Raw genomic sequence first — 19,667 nt, 5'->3', positions numbered from 1 at the left:
TATTCAGAAATTCTATCTAAATGTCACCTTGCAGGCCTTTAGTAATGACTACAGTGGACCTTTTAGAGGCTGAATTGCAGGTTCTGGACACACAAGTTGGTCAAGCTCATGACACTTTGACTCAAAATTGACTAATGGAAATGATTTCCCCCCTCTCCCTTGCCAATACACGTTCTTTATCACGTTCCAGCTTGTTTTTACTTTCTAATTCTTCATGAATACCTGGCCAAACACTGCTTTTGTTGTGTTTCTGCATGAGTGGTTTCTAGGTGATCTGGTTTAGCCATAGGTCCGTGAAGGGAGCATCAAGAAATAATGCAGAATAAGTGTACCTCTTTTGTGAGGATATATGGTCTGAGGGTTCTAAAGCAATGTGTGATGAACGTTACAGAAGGAGTTATGTGCTCTTTGACTCTACAACAATCTGCCATTTCCCTCAACTCAAGATTCTGAAGTTGAACAAATATGGCATTGTTAAATCTACACGATGACCAAAGGCAATGGTTACTACTTTGGACTAATTAACTAATTTCAGTTTAAAGTGCAGCAGTTTGTGATCTTTGAATATTTGACATAAAATGGAACACATTTGTCATTGTATCATTCGCCTATGTCACATGCTTTATAATACACCAAGTTAAAGAATTTGGCTCCCACAAATCAAGCAGTTGAAGAGATCAGTCATGCTTTATTAGGACATCTACCCTAGCAGCAGCAAAACATTTAAATTAAAGCCAAACCAATTAAACAGTAATTACAAGTCCTGTGACTCTAGACCACAGCTTTACAAAATTACTAAATATACACGAACGTGTGTATAGCCTGGCAGTAGTGCTTAACTTCATGAATAGTACATACTGTATTGTTTTAGGTAATTAAATCTGTAGGTTGTCCTTAGTCAAACAGGCTCGTCTGAGCAATGTAGGGAGGTTACTTTCACGGATGTTGGTTTACTATCCGAACATTTAACACCCCTTCAGCTTGTCAGACTCTGACTTTAAGTCCTTCACTCTTCTGTGGGGTTACAAACTGCCAACTAAGTGGCCCTGCAACAGTTTTGTGCTGACCAATTTTCCAACATTAAAGTTCAAATCCTAACAAGCTCCATCTAATCAAAGATTCACGGGCTAATTTTTTTCTTAAGATTTGGATCTGTCGCACTGATGTACAGAGAGCATGAAGAGTGAGAAGGAAAACTGTATGCGTGATGAAAATGATAGGGAAATTGCATTTGTGACTAAACACTGGGAGCCACACGAGTTAACAAACATCGGACAAATTGTCATATTTGGCATACAAAGTATTTACAGAAGTGACAGTCAGGTGGTTTCATGTGACAGAAAGTGTGACCCTCAACTACTGTGTCCAGTCTCAATCTCTCCTCAAACTGCCCCAAATCAGCAGTTCTCATCTACTGGAGCGTATCCACAAAAGCATCAAACTCATCGATGTTTTTCTCATACACCGCCAGTTTTTCCGGAAGCGAGTCCTGCAGATAGGAAAAACAAAATCCAGTCTTGGCAATGGTTCTTTAAATGCTCATTTTAAAAAGCAAAAAGCTTGTTTACCAGGTCATCAGCCATTGATTGGGAACTAATGTCCAGCGTGAGACTAGCTAGTTGCGGGGGATTCTGAAACTCTCTGTAGAAAGTACCGAGATCCATTGGCAACAGATCATCTTTTGAAAAAGCTGGTCGCTAAGGAGACAAAATGTTTAAAATGAACACAGACTCATTTTTAGGTACATCAAACTTAATGTTACAAATCTTTAAGACTGCAGTATGAAGCCTTTACTGTGCAGTCCGCAGAAACAATTTAAAGGTTACCGGTATATGCTCACAAAGCAGCTGACACTTACAAAGTCCACCATGACAAAGTCATCGTGTGGTCCAGAGCCCTCTGAGCCCTGAGAATGAAGGCTGCGCTGGAGGGGGGATGTGCAAAGTGGAGAGTCTGGCGGCTGCACCTGCGCACAGAATGTCCAAATCACAGTAATAAGCAGCGCGATCTAGTGTTAATCATTAGAAAATAATGGTGTCAATAACTCAAATAAAAAATTGGTAATATTAAAAGACAAACTAAAGTGTCTCATTACAGTAAATCCTGTTACCATTGGATCATTCTCCTCTGAGTCCAGGCCTCGAGGAGCAAACTCAGAGAAGGGCAGGTCCAGATTGGCTGTCAGTGTCTAGACACACAAAACAAATCACATCTCAGAACTACTCTAGAGACACTGTAGCAAATATTCTGGAATAAAGATTCATGATCAACGAATGAAGTACTTGTGTGCTGGGTTTATTTACAAAGGCCCCCGTCTTTCTCGTGAAGGCGTTTATTGCCTGGACAGGGTCAGAGGTGGGGGAACTCCGGCACCTCCCTTCTTCCCTCTTGCCTTCCCCACTTTGCAAGAGGCCGTCATCCTCACCACTGAGAGCAGAGACAAATGTTTCCGTACACACCTCACTGGTTCTGTTGTTATTCTAAAAAATGCGGCTACAAACCTGCTTCCAGGTGTGTTTGTTACATTCTCAAAATGCGCATCGGCTCCATGAGAAGGCTGGGCCGGAACCAGCACCACTCCACCCTCCTTCCCAGCATGCAACATCTGAGGAAGAGCAACAATGCCATGTTAGGTGTGTTCATTGGGAAAGATCACAAAGGTGGGTTCCCCGGGTAAGTTCCTGTCACTGGCTGAGTGGAGGCGCCGGTCAGGAATATACGACAGCGGTCTGCCGTTATTTTTCAACCTTGAAACCTTTCTTCTTTTATTATAATCTTCCAGGAAAAGTCTTGCAATGCTCAGAAGTTGTTCCACCTAAGACACTTTGGGATGTCATTTTTTAAAATGCAACTTTAACCCCGTTCCTCTTTAAAAGTAATTGGTTAGCATTATGCAAGAATTGTTCTAAAACGTGATTAGATGCAGGATAAGAAAAAAATAATGTAAGCACACTGTGTAATACATTGATATTTAAAAAAATATTAAGGCATGTCATTTCATAATGTAACATTCTTAGAATATGTTTTCATTTTTATACAATACTGCTGCATAATCACACCAAAATAACTGCACTGCATTCACTAGGTGTCAAGGTGCATAGAAATGTGATGTGAGCTCACCGGGTTTGGATTGGCAGCAGGCTGACAAAGGTCTGCTGTTCCTGCCACGGCAGACGGCTGGTATAATAATCTGGATGAGTACAGCTGGACAGACAGAAAACATGGAAGTGTTTACATGTCACTGTCATCTCTGGGTGTCGCTGCTGAGCACGGGTGTGATGGAAGTGCTAAAATAGGTCTGCTGCTGTAAACGGGCTCCAGTGGAGAAAGATCTCATCTGCATCAATATAATATTACAGGGAATGGGCGGATGCATCACAATTCCTGTTGCATTTACAGTGCAGTGGAAATGAAGTAGTGCAAGACAAGAGAGCATGTTTTAGGCAGATCAGCTGTAAAGCCCATGTTACAGCCATAGAAAATCTGTTTCAATCCAATGTTTCAGCGGCAGCTTTTGTTGCAATCACACATAAAGATCAATAATCCATTAAAACATCCATTAAGCTGGATTTTGTACTGTTTGTGAAAGTGTCTTCCATGTTCTCTGCAATGCAAATTGGGTTATTACTCTCACATTTACAGATCAGCAGAAGAACTCGTCATTCTGACAAGAAAAGGTCAAATCAGCAATTGAGATGCCCCACAGACTAGATAAAAAGCCTTGGTGATGAATGATTGGTTCAGTTATCAGTGGCCAGTATAGACTCACAGTGTGAGTGACAAATCCAGGAGCCAATGGAAGCTGAAGACTATCCAAGGGGGTGGGCTTAGACTGTTTAGAGGGCGAAGGGCTCAGTGTGCACACACACTGAGGTAACAGACAAAGAAAATAAAAATGGAGAAAAAGGGGGAAAATTGAAAGAGGTTGGAAATTGAAGAAAAGTCACACAATATGCAGAGAGCGGATGGAAGTTGATCCAACCTGAGATGGAGGAGAGGTTGAGAAGGAGGTGGTGCAGACCTCCTGTGAATCCTGAACCCCTGCAAATGCTCCTCTGTCCTCCTCTGGAGCTCTAGACACAGACACACTTAGCCCAGTTTCTATATTATAGCGAGCTGCTTATTGTCAAAGGATCAACATTTCCATACATACTTGTAGTTGCAGGGCTGTCCAAAGTTTACTGGACGCTGGTTGCTACAGGGGGGGTCCACAAAGTGATCTACAATGATTCCCATGATGGGGGCTAAACGCTCAAATTGCCTGCATGTTTCAAGAAGTTGGACAATGATGAAATTGAGGTGAAGGCAACCAAAGATTATGTGACTGAAAGCACAATCTGGACCATTTTAAATACCTGTTGGACATGAATGCAAGGTTGGTGCGGTAAGCACATGACAGCGTGACCGTGCCAACTGGGGTACCAACAACACCAACACGCACTGTCTGGAAACCTTAGCACAAACACCATGCACAGCATAACAATTTAACAAGACTGTCTTTTTAACTGCTCGATTCATGAAGAAAGTTTCATTTCAAACAATCAAACATTAGGCAAATATCAATGTTAACTAAATATAAGCAAACTTAGTTTTTGTTACCTTCACCTAATCCACCGAGCTGCACTTCCCCAAAATAAATCCTAAAGCGGACAGACACAAGTGAGTGAAAGAGCACAACACCTACATAATCAGACAGGAAATGTCAACTTGCCTATAGAGTATGACATAGTCATGTCCCTGCTTTCTGGACAGTTTGTACGCAGGTGTTACTCTTGTGATAGCCAGCAGAGATTTCAGAAGGACAGACAGACGATTGTAGACTGTATACGACACTTTAATGTCTTTATCACACCTATGGTGAGGAACAGAACACAGAAACTTGTTACAAATCAGCAGCTTGTGAGTCTCAGCTAGTACCCAGCAAACCTAAGTACACCATGCAGCCACTGCAATCCTAATGAGACATTTTCTGTCTCCTTATTTAATGGCCTCTTAAATCAAATCACATATTGCATTGAGTTATTCCTGTGTGCAGCAATTCTGAATGGTATATAGTTCCAACATCCTTAAGGATTTTGCAACAACTTGTAAAAAGTTATGTTTGAAAGCTTGATGCTCCATTACGAGAAACTCCAAATTTTATGAACAATAACAATGCCATTGAACAATAATGGCATTAACAAACAGAGGCATGCACACAATACAGCAATGACTGCAATAAGTTATGGGACCCATTGTTATTATATCGGTCCCATAACTTTATCCAGTTAATTAGTATTGCACCTCTATATCAAACACAATTCAAAGAAGAAAATAAGTAAAAAATGCACGCACTTTTCATTCATTTCCAGGCACCACGTCTCCAACTCCATGGAGTCTCCCTGATGGAAAGGCAGTGAAAGTGGTCACAGCAATATAAAAATGATATACATTTTAGCAACCTTGAGCATTAAACATGTACTGGACTGAGTAAGCCATGGTCAACAGTAAGCACACACCTGTCCTTTATAAATCATGTGCTGAGTATTTTTTGAATATAAAATTATTTACAAAGGGAAAATGGAATTTTTACCTCTGATGTTTTCAAGGAGATCTCCACACACATGGAGCGACCTATGCCTGGAAGTTGCCCAGCTAGTGCCTTTTTAGCTTCATGAGTGACCTCTGGAATGTCTTTAATGGCCAGGTTAAACTAACAAAACAAAACACTGTGATCAAAGCCTGGACAACACTATAAACCAGGCAAAAACTCTATAACACACACAAAATCATGCAAAACCTAGTTTACCCAGTCAGAGCCAGTGGGTGACGAGGAAGAGCATGTGCAGATCTTCTCTCCAAGACGAGCTTGTACAATCACCTGGAAGGTCTACAAATCAGAGATGAGACCAACTTCAGTTGCACTGAAAAAGGCTTTTACACTCCTCATCACTTGTTGGGAACAAAAGCATTCTTACCTTCAAGGCGAAAAACTTGATGAACTTGTCCAAATCTTTTTTATCTTGAGGACTCAAGCCACTCTCCATGTTGTTATGATCCTTCGGTCAGACAAAACACCACTCAGTGTTGTCATGTGTTCATTTCTTTGTGTAGAATGCGTTATTTTTAGCTATTTGTAGCTATTTATCCGGCATTTACTTAATAATCAAATCTGGACACAGTACCTCACAGTAATACATTCAAATATCAAATGTAAATACCCGCTGGGAAAAACAATTGGGATGAAATGCGGGGATTACGATTCTGGTGAAAAATTATTTAAATTATTTGTCCATTGCTATATACAGTATATAAATAGCTAGTCCTCCAAACATGAACTGCCATAGGTTGGCCATTGAGGCCTCAATGCTTTCATAATTACCAGGAGGTCACAATAAGCTATCCATAAGCAAAGTACAGAATGCATTGTTAAGAGAAAACAGTGTAGTGTATAAAATGTCATCATCGACGCTAACTGTTCTGTTTCAATAAAGGACAAAAATCGACCTATTAGCGAGCGCACATTAGCCCGTGGCTAATATCTGCTGGCTGGACACCTATAACGCACTTTCACGTTCTACCAGAAAAACTTACATTCGTCTGTTCCTTAATGCCACAGCTTCTATGAAGTATTCGTGCATTTACAAAGGTCAAGATTAAGCACAGAATTCTCAAACTCGTATAACTTGTAGACACAATATCTACACTGAACTATTTCCCGTTTATCTACTCCATGTTTACATGTTTGGATAACTGCAGTTTCAAAAAGACATTTTCGTCATATTTTTCAGTCTACAAATGTTACAAGTTAATCAACAAAAAATGCATTTCACACAGTACATCTGTCAATGAAGCTGTAATTTTATTTAATTTTGATTTTATATTTAAACAACGGAAAGGAATTACGCTTTTTTGGTGTATCGAATCGGCATAAGCAAGTGGTCAGTTGTGTGTTCCTAAATCTTTGTTGACAAAATGTTACCGTAAAGGTGAGGTCGCTTTCCTTAACATTGCAAAGAAATATTAATCATATATCGATTGTTTTGCATTTACTTAATTATTATTATTGAATACAGGACAAAGTGTCGACCCTAAAATTACACAAAGTTACGTTTTGGAGGGTAATTCGTGCAGCATTTAGTTAGCTACTTAAAGGCTGAACGAAAATCATTGATAAAAAAAAAATGTATCGTTTAATGGAATGTTATTTACTACAGTAGTTTTTCCATTTAATAACAAAACAAAAGCAAACATAGTTACGCCTCAACATTTGAAAATAGAATTACAGTATATCTTGCAAGATAGCGTGTATCTGATTGTAGAGGGTTCTCCTATGAGATAAACCTAATGCATCCGTTACCGTACAAACATTGTGTGAAAGTCAATTAATTAATGCATGTTTAGCCATAGAATGGCAATCCCAATAGCTATCCTGGACTGTGATCTACTTCTACATGGACGTGGTCACAAGACCTTGGACCGCTTCGACTTGGAGTCTGTTTCAGACAATTTCCTGCTTTCACAATTTGGCTTCCCCAGAGAGTTCATCCTGTATCTGATAGAGCTGCTACAAGAGGTGAGTTTTGACCTAATTTATACTTTTTTCTTCTTCAAAAGGAGCAAATACACGACTGTATCACGATAACTTTCTGTGTTTTAGGCTCTCTGTAGACGCACACAACGATCTAGAGCCATCAGCCCAGAGGTGCAGGTGTTGGCTGCTTTGGGATTCTATACATCAGGCTCTTTCCAGACATCTATGGGCACTACTATAGGCATCAGCCAGGCGTCCATGTCAAGATGTGTGTCTGATGTGACCAGAGCTCTGGTAGAGAAAGCTCCACAGTTTATCACATTTAACCTGTAAGTTGCAAAGCTCCTTTGCTACATGAGGGTCACAAGTAGTCAAGATGGCTCTCTCAGTTCCAGGCCTGATGTTTGTGTGTCTCCTAAAAACATGATTTTTCCTGTGGCTGAGCTTGGGCCAGTGTTAAATCTTGTTTTGCTTTTTTACACTTATAGTTCAGACCTGCATTGCATTACGGTATATAGCTATGGTTATGGTTAGAATTATGTTTGTTCATATTGATTTTTTTAACCAGAAAATAGACTTCATTTGGATACAAATTACCTCAACAGTAAATCCTTTGTAAATATATTTGCATCATGTTTTGCATCACCCATCTATTGTGGCATTGTATATATTGACAAAGTATCATGATAATTTAATGTAAAGTCAGCATGTCGGTGTCCGGTTGATGTCCTTAGTGCTGGTACATAATGTTTCTAGTAACCTGTCATACCTCATGGTTTACAAATAGAGATCCTTTGAGCAGAGAGCAGTCCTTTCAAGAGTTTCAGAGGGTGGCAGGATTACCTGGAGTTCTGGGGGTCTTGGACTGTGTTCAGGTATATTTTAGAATGTGTTAAAAATATACAAATATTATTGGTCAGAGCCGTATTGATCTTTTGTTTCTGTTTCTTTTGGCTTTAGGTGACTATCAAGGCTCCAACCATTGAAGACTTATCATATGTGAACAAGAAGGGATTTCACTCTGTTGGCTGTCAGTTGGTCTGTAATGCCCAAGGACTGTTGCTCAGTGCAGAGACTAATTGGCCAGGGGGTCTAAAGGACACTGATATTCTACAGAGCTCCAACCTCAGCAAACAAATGCAATATACTGAGGAAGGATGGCTGCTGGGTGAGGTGTAGATTTTATATTTTCCCAAAAAGGAACACATTAAGAAAACCTTTTTGCATCATGTCTTCCAGGTGATCACCGGTACCCTCTGAGAAAGTGGATGATGACTCCGGTTGACAGCCCAGAATCTTCAGCAGAGCTTCAGTATAATTTGGCCCATGCTGCTACGTGTGAGATTGTAGACAGAACCTTCAGAGCAATTCAGAGCAGATTTAAATGTTTGGACGGCTCCAAAGGATATCTGCAGGTATTGTTTCGCTGTTCACTAAACTTGGATTAAAATCAAACATTTTATTCACATTGCAGAATTAAATGTATCAACAAACATGCAGTTTAGTGTTTCAAACTCCACTGTATATCCCATTAACTATGTATTTTCAAGCCATTGAATCTTGTGCTATATAAGGTATATGCACTCAAATGACTATAGGACCAACTAGCATTCCTGCCTTTCTTTGCAATATTATATACATTGCCTCATGAAATGATTAAATTACAAGTATGGTGGATGAAGTATAGCTGTCCTGGCAGGGCTTTTGACGCTTAAGAACTTAAAATGAAGTGACCATCAGCACTTTAGGTCTGATAACTTTGATAAGTTATCTGAGAACTCAAATCTCCTGGCGTTCACATTCTTTCCCTCTTTTTTTCTCTAAAGTTGTACAAAACCAAAATAATACACTGATAGTGTGCCGGGAATATTGAAAGGTGTTTAACTTTGTAACTTTCATCGGAACAGAAATTTTGACCTGGGGTGCCGAAGCCTTCACAGATAAAGTGTGGATTAAGGGTTAACAATGTTGCCATTTGTTTTAGACCTGTGTAAATACATCTATTGTGCAAGAAGTCAGATTCAAACTAATACTGAGCTCAATCTGGAGTTGTGAAAAGTATCAGATACATTTTAATGTAGCGTATCCAGCAGGTGGTTGCTAACACTAAGTTACACCATTGATAACAAAGCACCATCATCTGCTTGTCTGCAGTACTCTCCAGAGAGGAGTTCGGCAATCCTGTTGGCCTGCTGCGTTCTCCACAATGCCTTTCTGCAGTCAGGATTTGATGCTTGGGCAGTGGAGAGAGTGGCTCCTGTTGAGCAGCCCGATAGCACGGAAGAGAGAACTGAGGTTAATGACAGCCAAGCAGAAGAAATCCGACGAAGTCTCATACTCAAACATTTTAGCTGAGGATTGAATAAAGCATGGAAGCACAACTGTCTTATTAAAATCAAGCCTGAAGACAAAGGTTTGCTGATGCAGTTTTTTAATATTTTGCTGGTTTCTACTCTACTGACTACACTAAGATAACATAGTTAGATATGGAGGAACATGCAAGACACTATACAACAAGAAGATATGATGCAAAAACACTTCAAATGACAATGGAATGTGCTTCAATATTCACGGAGAACACTGAATCATCATCCCATTGTGTTTCTTACAAATTCAAGCATTTCTTATCTTCCCCACAAAGTTCACTGGAATTGTCCTGTTTTTATTATTTTTTTCCTTCTTGAATGTGCATTTTTAATCTTAAATGTCCACAATACAAAACAAGGCCCTTATTTACAACACAAATGCACAACAGGGCATCATTTATGTACAGTAAGACATTCTGACTGTTGACAGGGGTGTATATTTTGAAGTATTGCAGTTTTGTTTTGTTGATAAGTGGAAAATACAAATATTGTTGAGAGCTATTTCTGTGAAGGTGTTAGTTTCAGCTCTGACAAATCAATTATTTTGGTGACGCTAGTCATGTTTGACCTCTGGAATGTATTAATCCTCTGATTTCATCAATATATACACACTTTCTACAAACAGGAATAAATACAAAACACACACTGCTGTCACACAAGCAAATTTTGTTTTAATGGGACTGATGGTAGATTTGTGATGATTGTCTGACTTCTGGGGGCTACAATTTACCCTAGATATTTTATTTTGTTTGTTTAACACTTTGGGAAGAGGACACTGGGAGGATTACATGTGACAGCAGTGAGATTAAAAAAATAAAAAATAAAAAAAAGACGTTGACATAAATCACCTAAAACTTAGAAGCCAAAAGACATTCAGTTTCAAAACCAAGATACATTTTCAATAGGATTTTTTTCTCTATACTCTGAATATTTAATTGTACTCTTATGTTTTAATGGATTTAGAAAAATCAGAAACTAATCTTGAGAACAAGTTAAATTTTTCTTAGCATAAAATAAATATGCTGATTTTTATGTTTTAAATATATTACTAATTTCAGTTTCATAAAAATACCTTTTTGTCATATAAACCTATCTTCCATAGGACCTAGTTGACGCTGTATATGAATATGTATTATTTCCTGATGTAGAAATTACACTCGAAAGTGATGTATTCACTATTAACCTGTGAATAAATCGCAAACATTTTCGAAGCTAGCCAAACCAAGGACACATCGCCGCAAGTTTTTTTTCGGTCAATTCTCTACTTTTATGGCCTCGTTCCTTTAAATGTAGTGTATTATAGCGTAGATTTGTATGGGCATAAGGCATAAAGGCCAGGCACCTCTAAGTTGCCAGTGAAAATGTGCTAGGTAAACTGATGTGATGCGTTTCTGCTACACTGCCTGGCTAATAAAACTGCTCAGTCTGTTGGGCTTTTTCTAGATGTAAATAATAGACTAAAGGTGCATTTTCCTAAAAAGCAATAGTAATAATAATAATGGTCCAGTGTGTATTTAGTGGCATGTAGTGGTGAGTTTGGACCACAATTTTCTGTAAAGGTTTTGGGTTACCACATAACTCTTTGCTCTCTCTTGATTGATAGAAAGTGAGGTCAACAGCAACAGCACACCTCTTCAACCTCTTCTTAGTTGAAATGGTTCTAATTCTGCTTAAATTTTGAGTTACTTTGCATGACCTGTGGTTCCTATATTTTTTAAAAATCATCTCCACCAAAATAATAGCTATCTAATGTGATGAAACGTCCCCTAAGGCATCCCGGCAGGCTGTTGCAGGAGAGAAGTGAAGTAGCAGCAGCACGATGAGGCAGGACAGGACAAGTGCACCGACTGGAGTTCACCAAAAGAAATGGTGAAGGTTAAGTTCTTTTAGGCCCAGTGTCACGATTGCGTCAGAAGAATTCCGATGCTGCATCTTCTGTTGTTTCTCTGTGGGCAGAAGCAGCGTTCAGCTCATGTTGCTTTGCTTTTATTATTGTTGTATTCTATCTACCTGTGGTTTGATTTGGGTGCAGTTGTCAGGTTGCTGCTCATGTCTGCTGTGTATCGCCTTGTCTGGATGTGAGTGTGACGCTGTGCCACCGGACTCTCTCCTTCACCCTCTGATGTCAGTAAACTCTGTTCCAGCGGGGAGTCTTCGTTAAAAAAGAGCAGGCTGCGGGAACGAACTGTAACATAGACACACGTGCTGCATTTCTCTTGGCTCAATGAGTCATTACAGAGTAAAATTCACATAATTGTCATTTTGCTTCTGTGAACTTTTATTATTTCAATTTTCTGGTTTGTTTTTCACTCTCTTAAAGAAACTGAAGCCATCATAGTTTTCTCTTCTTTGACCAAATATGTATTTTATTCCAGTACCACTGGTGGGGCCATTACTGCAACCAAACTATTTGTGAATGTGTGAAACAATCTGTAAATCCACGTAGAAAAAAGAAATCCGTAATTTAGCCATTGCTAACATGCAAAAACAATTCATTAATCTGTGTTATGATTGTAAACAGCAGTGAGATTTGTTAATACGGGCAAAAAAAATGCACACGTTTTTAATAAAGGCTCAAAAACTAAATATTAACATTGATAGATTGTGACGTAACACAAGCTACAGCTGAATGGTGAATCCTTGTAGCAGTAGTGGCAAATGCAAATTCTCCCAACATATTTGCAGTGATTGTGGGCAATTTGGGGATGTACCGCAGAAGAAGTGCAACAAAATTCACACTTAAAATCAACTGATCCTATTAAGAGGCTTCTTGAACTTTAAATGATGATTCATCTGTAGTAGTTAGATTTTACCACAGAAAACTTTTACATTTAACATTTTCAGACACTTTTGTCCAAAAAGACAGCGAGAGACACAAACAACAGAAAATAATGTAACTAAGATCTACCTTACGGTCGTAAACTACCCAGTATAAGTGCTACTATCACCCAACGGTGCACAACTGTGGTAGGGGAGTGAAGAGCGATAAACAAGAGAGAAGGAGTAAGGAGGTGAGTAAAGATAGGAGAAAGGTAAGTGCTGGTAGGAGGACAGCTGATCTCCGAAGACCTGTGTCTTCAAGAAGGACGAGAGTGTTGCCCCTGGGCTGATAGAGCCTGGGAGGTTGTGCCACCATTGGGCAACAAAGTATGAGAATATTGCTGTGCGGAATGCGCCAGAAGGGTAGCATGGGCTCGAGGAAGATTGTGCACGGAAGAGGGAGCAGATTCAGCGAGTACTCTGTGGGGCAGCATAAGTGCCGTGAATCTAATGTGGGCAGCTACAGGTAGCCAGTGGAGCTCTTATCAGCAGTGGGCTGACGTGGGTCCACTTCAGGTGGTTGAAGACTGGATGCTGGTCAAAGTGTTTGTGTATACGTACAGTTCAATGTGCACATTTGTGGATTTTACTGTATTTCGTTTGCACATCTCCATCTGTGCTCACACTGTAAATGCTTCAGCTACAATAGCAAACAGTGGTAACGTATCAGCTGTTCAAAAATGTGACTTAAATCTCTGAATGCATCCATCCATCCATGTTTCATGACAGTTATCAGTCATATAATTCCCAATAATAAAGACATTAGGGCTAATCCATGAGCTTGCTGATGTGAACATTTCTAACACAAAGTATTCTGGACCAGTTTAATGGGTACAATTTTCATGTGAATCATGGAATCATTTGTTACAATTTGTTGATGGTTCTTCACAAAAAAGATGCTCTATTTATTAACAGATATCACCAGAGTGGATGTATAAAGTCTACAGGTCCATTTATTACCAGGTTAATAAAGAAAACCCCCTTTTCTACCCATAATGAGCTATTTAATGTGAACAGTTCAAATGAAGAACAAACTGAAATCTTTTAGTCCTTTTTTTAAACCACCCCTGGACTTGATGACGGTACTTGCTTGGTAAACGTCTGTTAACAAGGCACATCTCGACTTGACACTATATCAACACTCTTCTTGCAAAACTGCTGTGAACCTGTCGGAGTGCTGCGAGGGCATTTCCTCTGCACAGCCCTCTGTTCATCCGGAAGTAGGATTGGGTCATTTTGTTAAAACACCATGTATCTTTTTGGAAAATTTAGCCAGGCTTCAATGCTTTTCTTGATTAAAAAAGAGCTTCCATTTGCACCCACTAGCCCAAATATATGAAGAATATGGGAGTTTGCTGTCACAAATATTACATTACACCGCCAGTATATGCTAGAAATCCCTCCAGGTCCTTTAATGGTAATATTCCAATCTATTTATCAATTTTAGGGACTCGGGTTCCAGTTCTTTGTTGTGCCATATTTCCTCAACTTGATGATGACCTAATGCCTTGGGAATTCTTTTGTAACATCTTGACTAATATATTTCAACAATAATATCTTTCTGGTGCTCAAGAAGGCCTTTGTGGACCATGCTGTGAGATACAACCAAGAACATGTAACTAAATCCCTGATAGAAAAGTTGCACTTTATCTGAGATTAATCAGTCACGTTCAATGATGGCAGGAGTTTTAACAGGAGTTTGAGTGTAATTGGTTACTTCTGAAATCAGCCACATTCACACCAAAGGTGCACGCTTTGATCATGTTAGCGGTGGAAAAAGCATCTGGCATGTAGCTTTTTATACTCACTATAACTCTTAATAAACTGCATTTTTACTGGATTAAAAATTAAGATTAGGGCATGTGTGTTAAAAAAAACCATGAAGCCATTCTACACTGTTGGGTAGTGTCATATTAATTGTACACTGATTGTGTCAAAATACTTACCTACCTTACCTAGTAACTCAAAAATTAGTCTAAAAAGTCATATGTATTTTTTGTGTTAATCCTGATAAGCATTCACATCATTGAACAAATTAGTATTGACAATGAATGAATGGTTGTGGACCTACCTTGAGTGGTATAGAGGTCTGCTGATGGCAAAGGTTTAGGGGAGGAGGGACGGGAGGTCGAGGCCAAAGGAGAGGTGTCGGTGGGGAAGGACAGCGGTGAAAGGCAGGACGAGAAGGAGCCCAGTACCAGAACGAAGCACAAAGCCATCATCTGCCAGAACAGACATTTGTCAATGTCCAGGACACGGTTTGTCTTCATTAATGTGCATTAGAAGCAGCCCACCAACCAGGACACACTCACCATCAGACATGTCCCTGTTTGAGTTGAGGCAATTTTACATGAATGGGGAACAACTTTCCCTGAAATCAATGTCTGCAACTTCTGGAGCTGCTGTAGGAGAGATCTAAACACAGAAAATGCACACAGGACAAACACACAGAGCCAGAAATGAGAGGATGAATGAAAAATTCTCATGTGTCAGAAACATCAAATGCCTCTACGCATGTTAAAAATAATTGTCAGGTGCATATTGATTTTCAAACACGACGGGCAACCATTCAACAGCGACCCTTTCCTGGGTCTTAAAAATGCACCTGGATCTCCGTAGCCCTAGCAGGTTGAAGAGATAGAAGCACTTTGCATACAGTTTCTAACCCCCTCAAACCAGAGATGAAACTCTACACTCCTTTCACATACTGTTTTGTTTCAGGTCCACTGTCCACTGGGATACACCGGCAAACTATGGACTCCAAGTATCATCTGGAGACCAGGGCTCTAGTGGTACGAGTCATCACGAGATGTGACAACACAGTCTTACCACTCAGTGGAGACAGAGAGCTGCTTCCAGCTGTACACGTCTTACATAGGAATTTGGATTTAAGCAGGAGCAGGAGGATGCAACTCAAAGCAAAAGTAGTGAGAATTAGTGTTAGGAGTTCTCATTTTAATGTGGCTGTCTATTGCATACAGGAACACAGCATGTGAGTGCCAGTCATTTTATCAACGGTGTGTCTCCCCCAAGACCTCTTGCTTTTGAGGTTTACCTCTGATTTCACAGCTGTTGTGAAACTATACAAAAATCATTTATCTTTTCATCTAATTTTAGTTATAAAAGCACATGAACCCCTGTGGAAACTTAGGTATTGGTCAAGTTTTTCAGTCTGGTGCTACAGAAGCACAAAATCACGCGTATTTCTTTTTGTAGACTTAATTTACAGTGTATTTTTGGTAGGTTTTTCTCATTTTCCTGTTGAGAACAAACCAGAATGTTCCAACTAACTACATCACCATGACAACAGACACTTTCATCCACACGTCAGGGCACTATTTGATGTTAGATAATCTAAATCAGTATTAAAGTAATGAGTAATGCAGTATTAAAACATGTGGCTTTTGAAGAGGATATTTTTCCAAGCGCGAGTGGACGTATAATGCCACGAAAACCTTAAAATAAAATAACAACTACATTGCAGCCATGTTTAGGAGGGAAGGGGCTAAATGTGTTTGACTTATTAAAAAAGATTTAGACTTGAGAGACGTTTGTGACGAGTGTGAAGGCTGACTCATGTCTGCCAGTTGGTGCTACTTCATTGTTCCTGCTGGTGGTTTAACATACTTGTGTGTGCATGGGTGGTAACAGAGGGGGTTGTGTTCCTAAATGAAAGCTGCTGTTAAGCTGCAGCTTTAATAAAAGACTGAGGCTGCCACAGACAGCCAGACAGACAGACAGCTTCTCACCCCTTATGTACCACACGCTACCACACCTACCCACTTAGCCCCTGCAGGATAATGGCACATTGGTTATTGTAATAACTGGGTGAGCTTTGAGACTCTGCATTTTGCTTATGAAGTAGCCGGATTTCTGTAATTCTGTCATTGTAACAGACACAACCGTGTATGTCTACACCCAGTCATGGAATGTCACTATGTATATTTGAGGAGTTGAAATTGAGTCGATGTTTGAGGTGCTTGTACCTTTTTGCTGAGTATTACCAGATGTTTTTCTAACTTAAATGTTGTTTTTTAAAATAATTTTTAACTGTGCAAAATTTAAAAGTGATAAAGTGGTCAATAAAATAAAAAGAAACATTAATTTAATGAATCAATATCTAGTGATTCATACTCGTGTCCCTGTATTTATATATGACAAACATGTCCCTGAAGTATGCTACATTATTTATCTGTTATTGCTAAATGAAACATTTACTTCTATTTTAGGGATGAGATTCATGGCTTATTTTTCAAAACATTTTTCCTTTGTTGGACCACATAAAGACTTGTCAACTCTACACATTTAGTGAAAAGCAGGAAAATAGATGAAAACAAGAATTCAATATTTAACTTGAGGAAGGATATTGAAGAAAAATTCAATTTAATGACGATAATGAAACTATTTGCATCTTAAGAAATGATACCTGTAAAAGACTGGCATAAAATATGCAGAATGAAATTTCAATTTCTGACAGACTTTAGATAATATTTGAATTTCAGAACTTTCATAACAAAAAGAATATGTGTAGACACTAATAAAGTAAGAGAAAACAAACAGAGCAGACTAGTATATAGTCAATATAATAATTTACGTGTGCGCTTATTCGTGAACAGGCTACATTGAATCTGAATGTGTTTCAATTAGGAAATGAGGACAAATCTGTGTGTGTGTGTGTGTGTGTGTGTGTGCTTCACCTGTTTGCAGTCTCAAGATTTTCTACTTTTCTCCATAGGTCACTGTTCTCTGAAGTGTAACTCTCCACCCTGTAAAAAATATACAGACATCTGAGCATTAGGTGAACGATGATTTAAAGTAAAATAAAAAAGCAGACGGATTTATCGGGAAAAGTTGGTTTAGCTGTCAGTTGAATTACGAAGGGAGCTCTCAGGTCTGTTACTGTAACATTTCAGTAGTATGTGTATTTGAGAGCATTCAGAAATGTCTATTTTCACCATTTTCGATCACCATGGTGACCTACGCAGGACATATGAATGAGGTTTCTGTTACAAATCCTAATTTTCACCGCAACAGTTATAGATTACAGCTGATGAGTAAAACTAATACAGATTAACATTTATACTTTTCTGTTTGTCTATTTTTAGGAAACATCATGGAGTTTTGTTTTAATCTAAAAGCCCAAACTATATGTAATACTTCCTTAATATAAAATAAAGAAAAGTGATTTTGATCTGTACATAACTGTCTTTTCTTCTACTAATCCTATTGATTCCTAACATAAAGCATGACCACGGTGCTGTTGTTCTTGGAGTACAGCACTACTGCTCAGTCATCCCGCTGCTTGATCCTCCAGTAATCCTGTCCTCAGGCCCCAAATAGAAGAACTCATCCTCTCTAACCTAACTGATAAAATATCAACATCAAACAAGCAAACCCAGAAATGACAGGAAAGAATATTCTCTTTATTTTAATTTGGGGTTTTATAAGAATTAGGAGGTTGAGTATTACAGCCAGGTATATGCCGAATATTCTTAATTAGCGTCTGTTTTGACAGACAGAGACTAAAGATACATATAATTTATTTAAAGACTTACTTTTTCTCCAGACATTCCACATATTCTTTCTTTTTCCGCCGACTTTCCTGAGCTGAGATCTGAGCCGAGCACATCAGGTAAGATTAGACTTTCAGTGTACCGCATTTATTTCCGAAGTAATTTGTCTCATTGGTAATTCATCTGCTTATACTTTTTTTTAAGTTTACCTTGTTTTTGATCTTCCGCCGGACTCTCTTCAGTGCCTTCTCTTCACTCTTTGTTAGGGGAAGTTTATTTGGGATGGGATAACCCTCAGCAACCAGAGTCCTCTTCTCTTCCTCTGTGAGCATGAGGGGTCCCGAACCCTGCAACTTCTGTACAATCAAACAATAATTATGCTGAGTTTTCAACATTTTCTCATTTAGGACAAATCACATTTGTCATTTCATTTAACGCCGATGCACAATTGCAAGCTATGACTTCAAAAGCACCTTATTTATACTATTGCATATAAGAAGTTCTATCTGACCATTTAAACTGTTGTGCTTCTGTAATTTTCTGCACTCTGAACACTAAACTTGTTTTCAAACAGGCTGTTCCTGTTTGAGTTCCACAAGTCTGCACTTGACTCTTTCTTTGGATTTTTGGTGTCAAAATGCTATATACGTATAGGGTCTGGCTTTGGCCCGTGTATCTAGTCCTGTTCTGCTGGATGGTATACAAATGTTTATATAAAATAATTATTTCTTGAAATTCATTAGAATACACTTATTCAAATCTTTGTTAAAGGTGTTGCATTAAAAAACACAAAAGAGGAAAAGAATAAAATGAAATCCTGATTGCAATGGCATGTTCTGAGTGGAAAAAATGTGCTATCAATTTGAAATATCTCTTTTGAATAAAGGCAAGAAGATAACATAATAAAGGCACACTTTCACCAAACTCCAAATTAAGTCTTTTATTACATGACTAAATTATTTTTGCTGAGTGTGACCTTGTCAAAAATTGTCAAAAGGCTGCTCCTGACTGGCAGCTGGTTTACACATGTTGTCCACATGGTCCATCATTACCAGATGCATAAAGAAAACACTACCATCCAGCAAATGGGTTATTAGAAACATCTCATATTCATAAGTATCAATTTGAAAAAGTTACTTCACGCTAATCTCGAGCCATTTGAATGGAACTTAACTAAAAGTAAAATATTAAATGTTCTCAGTAAATTGTCTGGCAAAAATGTCTGGCTACCAAGATCGCTCTATTTCCTGAATTTGAGAGGGAAATACGGTATATCTTCTCTTTCATAGAAAGAAACTGCGCTATTAATTTTAATGTAGGAAGAAGAGCATCAAGCACCTGACAACTTACTGTAATATAGATCTTAAATTTATATTTACATTCCTCCTTGTGACCCCAAAAGGATAAAGAAGCCAGGAAAAAGAAAAAAAAGGTTTTAAATGTACATATTAATAT

General features: G+C 38.8%; 3 protein-coding genes across 5 annotated transcripts in view; 1 reads left to right on the top strand and 2 right to left on the bottom strand.

Moving 5' to 3' along the window:
• Positions 1-668: 668 nt before the first annotated feature.
• Positions 669-6,738, bottom strand: atg13 (ATG13 autophagy related 13 homolog (S. cerevisiae)). 3 transcript variants are annotated; one of them, XM_057028833.1, is made up of 18 exons: positions 6,574-6,738; positions 5,958-6,038; positions 5,789-5,869; positions 5,573-5,692; positions 5,335-5,381; positions 4,712-4,852; positions 4,600-4,640; positions 4,356-4,452; positions 4,154-4,261; positions 3,988-4,073; positions 3,770-3,873; positions 3,121-3,204; positions 2,502-2,605; positions 2,283-2,427; positions 2,111-2,188; positions 1,859-1,966; positions 1,569-1,697; positions 669-1,489 (listed from the first exon to the last, which is right to left on the bottom strand). In XM_057028833.1, exons 2-18 carry the CDS (start codon positions 6,024-6,026, stop codon positions 1,412-1,414), a joined length of 1,620 nt encoding a protein of 539 aa, XP_056884813.1. In that variant the 5' UTR covers positions 6,027-6,038; positions 6,574-6,738; the 3' UTR covers positions 669-1,411. The 3 variants fall into 3 exon arrangements, with proteins under 3 accessions (XP_056884813.1, XP_056884814.1, XP_056884815.1); XM_057028834.1 differs by having other exon boundaries at positions 2,304-2,427; XM_057028835.1 differs by lacking the exon at positions 3,770-3,873 and having other exon boundaries at positions 3,983-4,073.
• Positions 6,739-6,871: 133 nt separating this feature from the next.
• harbi1 (harbinger transposase derived 1) lies at positions 6,872-9,925 on the top strand. Its single transcript, XM_057028837.1, has 7 exons — positions 6,872-6,968; positions 7,384-7,555; positions 7,640-7,842; positions 8,301-8,388; positions 8,474-8,681; positions 8,753-8,928; positions 9,668-9,925. Exons 2-7 carry the CDS (start codon positions 7,391-7,393, stop codon positions 9,866-9,868), a joined length of 1,041 nt encoding a protein of 346 aa, XP_056884817.1. The 5' UTR covers positions 6,872-6,968; positions 7,384-7,390; the 3' UTR covers positions 9,869-9,925.
• A 2-nt stretch (positions 9,926-9,927) lies between these two features.
• creb3l1 (cAMP responsive element binding protein 3-like 1) overlaps positions 9,928-19,667 on the bottom strand; it is a 29,705-nt gene continuing 19,965 nt past the window's right edge. The window contains exons 7-13 of the mRNA XM_057028836.1: positions 18,422-18,568; positions 18,255-18,313; positions 17,397-17,465; positions 15,012-15,114; positions 14,771-14,921; positions 11,890-12,064; positions 9,928-11,825 (exon numbers count right to left, since the gene is read on the bottom strand). Of these exons, the coding sequence (XP_056884816.1) occupies positions 11,789-11,825; positions 11,890-12,064; positions 14,771-14,921; positions 15,012-15,114; positions 17,397-17,465; positions 18,255-18,313; positions 18,422-18,568 (741 nt within the window). The 3' untranslated portion in view covers positions 9,928-11,788. The remainder of the gene's footprint in view (positions 11,826-11,889; positions 12,065-14,770; positions 14,922-15,011; positions 15,115-17,396; positions 17,466-18,254; positions 18,314-18,421; positions 18,569-19,667) is intronic.

Source organism: Takifugu flavidus, chromosome 3, assembly GCF_003711565.1.
Source record: "Takifugu flavidus isolate HTHZ2018 chromosome 3, ASM371156v2, whole genome shotgun sequence".
Lineage (NCBI taxonomy): Eukaryota > Metazoa > Chordata > Actinopteri > Tetraodontiformes > Tetraodontidae > Takifugu > Takifugu flavidus.
Note: the sequence above shows the minus strand (reverse complement) of the source record. Positions and strands in the feature narration are given on the sequence as shown.

What these genes read in the sequence shown, in the direction of transcription:
- atg13 (XM_057028833.1), bottom strand. Translation starts at nt 6,026, where the DNA reads ATGGAGAGTGGCTTGAGTCCTCAAGATAAAAAAGATTTGGACAAGTTC. An exon ending in GGACAGCCCTGCAACTACAA is followed by an intron (nt 4,074 to 4,153) that starts GTATGTATGGAA and finishes GTCTGTGTCTAG; the next exon opens with AGCTCCAGAGGAGGACAGAG. An exon ending in CTTCTCAACCTCTCCTCCAT is followed by an intron (nt 3,874 to 3,987) that starts CTCAGGTTGGAT and finishes TTTGTCTGTTAC; the next exon opens with CTCAGTGTGTGTGCACACTG.
- harbi1 (XM_057028837.1), top strand. Translation starts at nt 7,391, where the DNA reads ATGGCAATCCCAATAGCTATCCTGGACTGTGATCTACTTCTACATGGA. An exon ending in TGATAGAGCTGCTACAAGAG is followed by an intron (nt 7,556 to 7,639) that starts GTGAGTTTTGAC and finishes TCTGTGTTTTAG; the next exon opens with GCTCTCTGTAGACGCACACA. An exon ending in GCTCCAAAGGATATCTGCAG is followed by an intron (nt 8,929 to 9,667) that starts GTATTGTTTCGC and finishes GCTTGTCTGCAG; the next exon opens with TACTCTCCAGAGAGGAGTTC.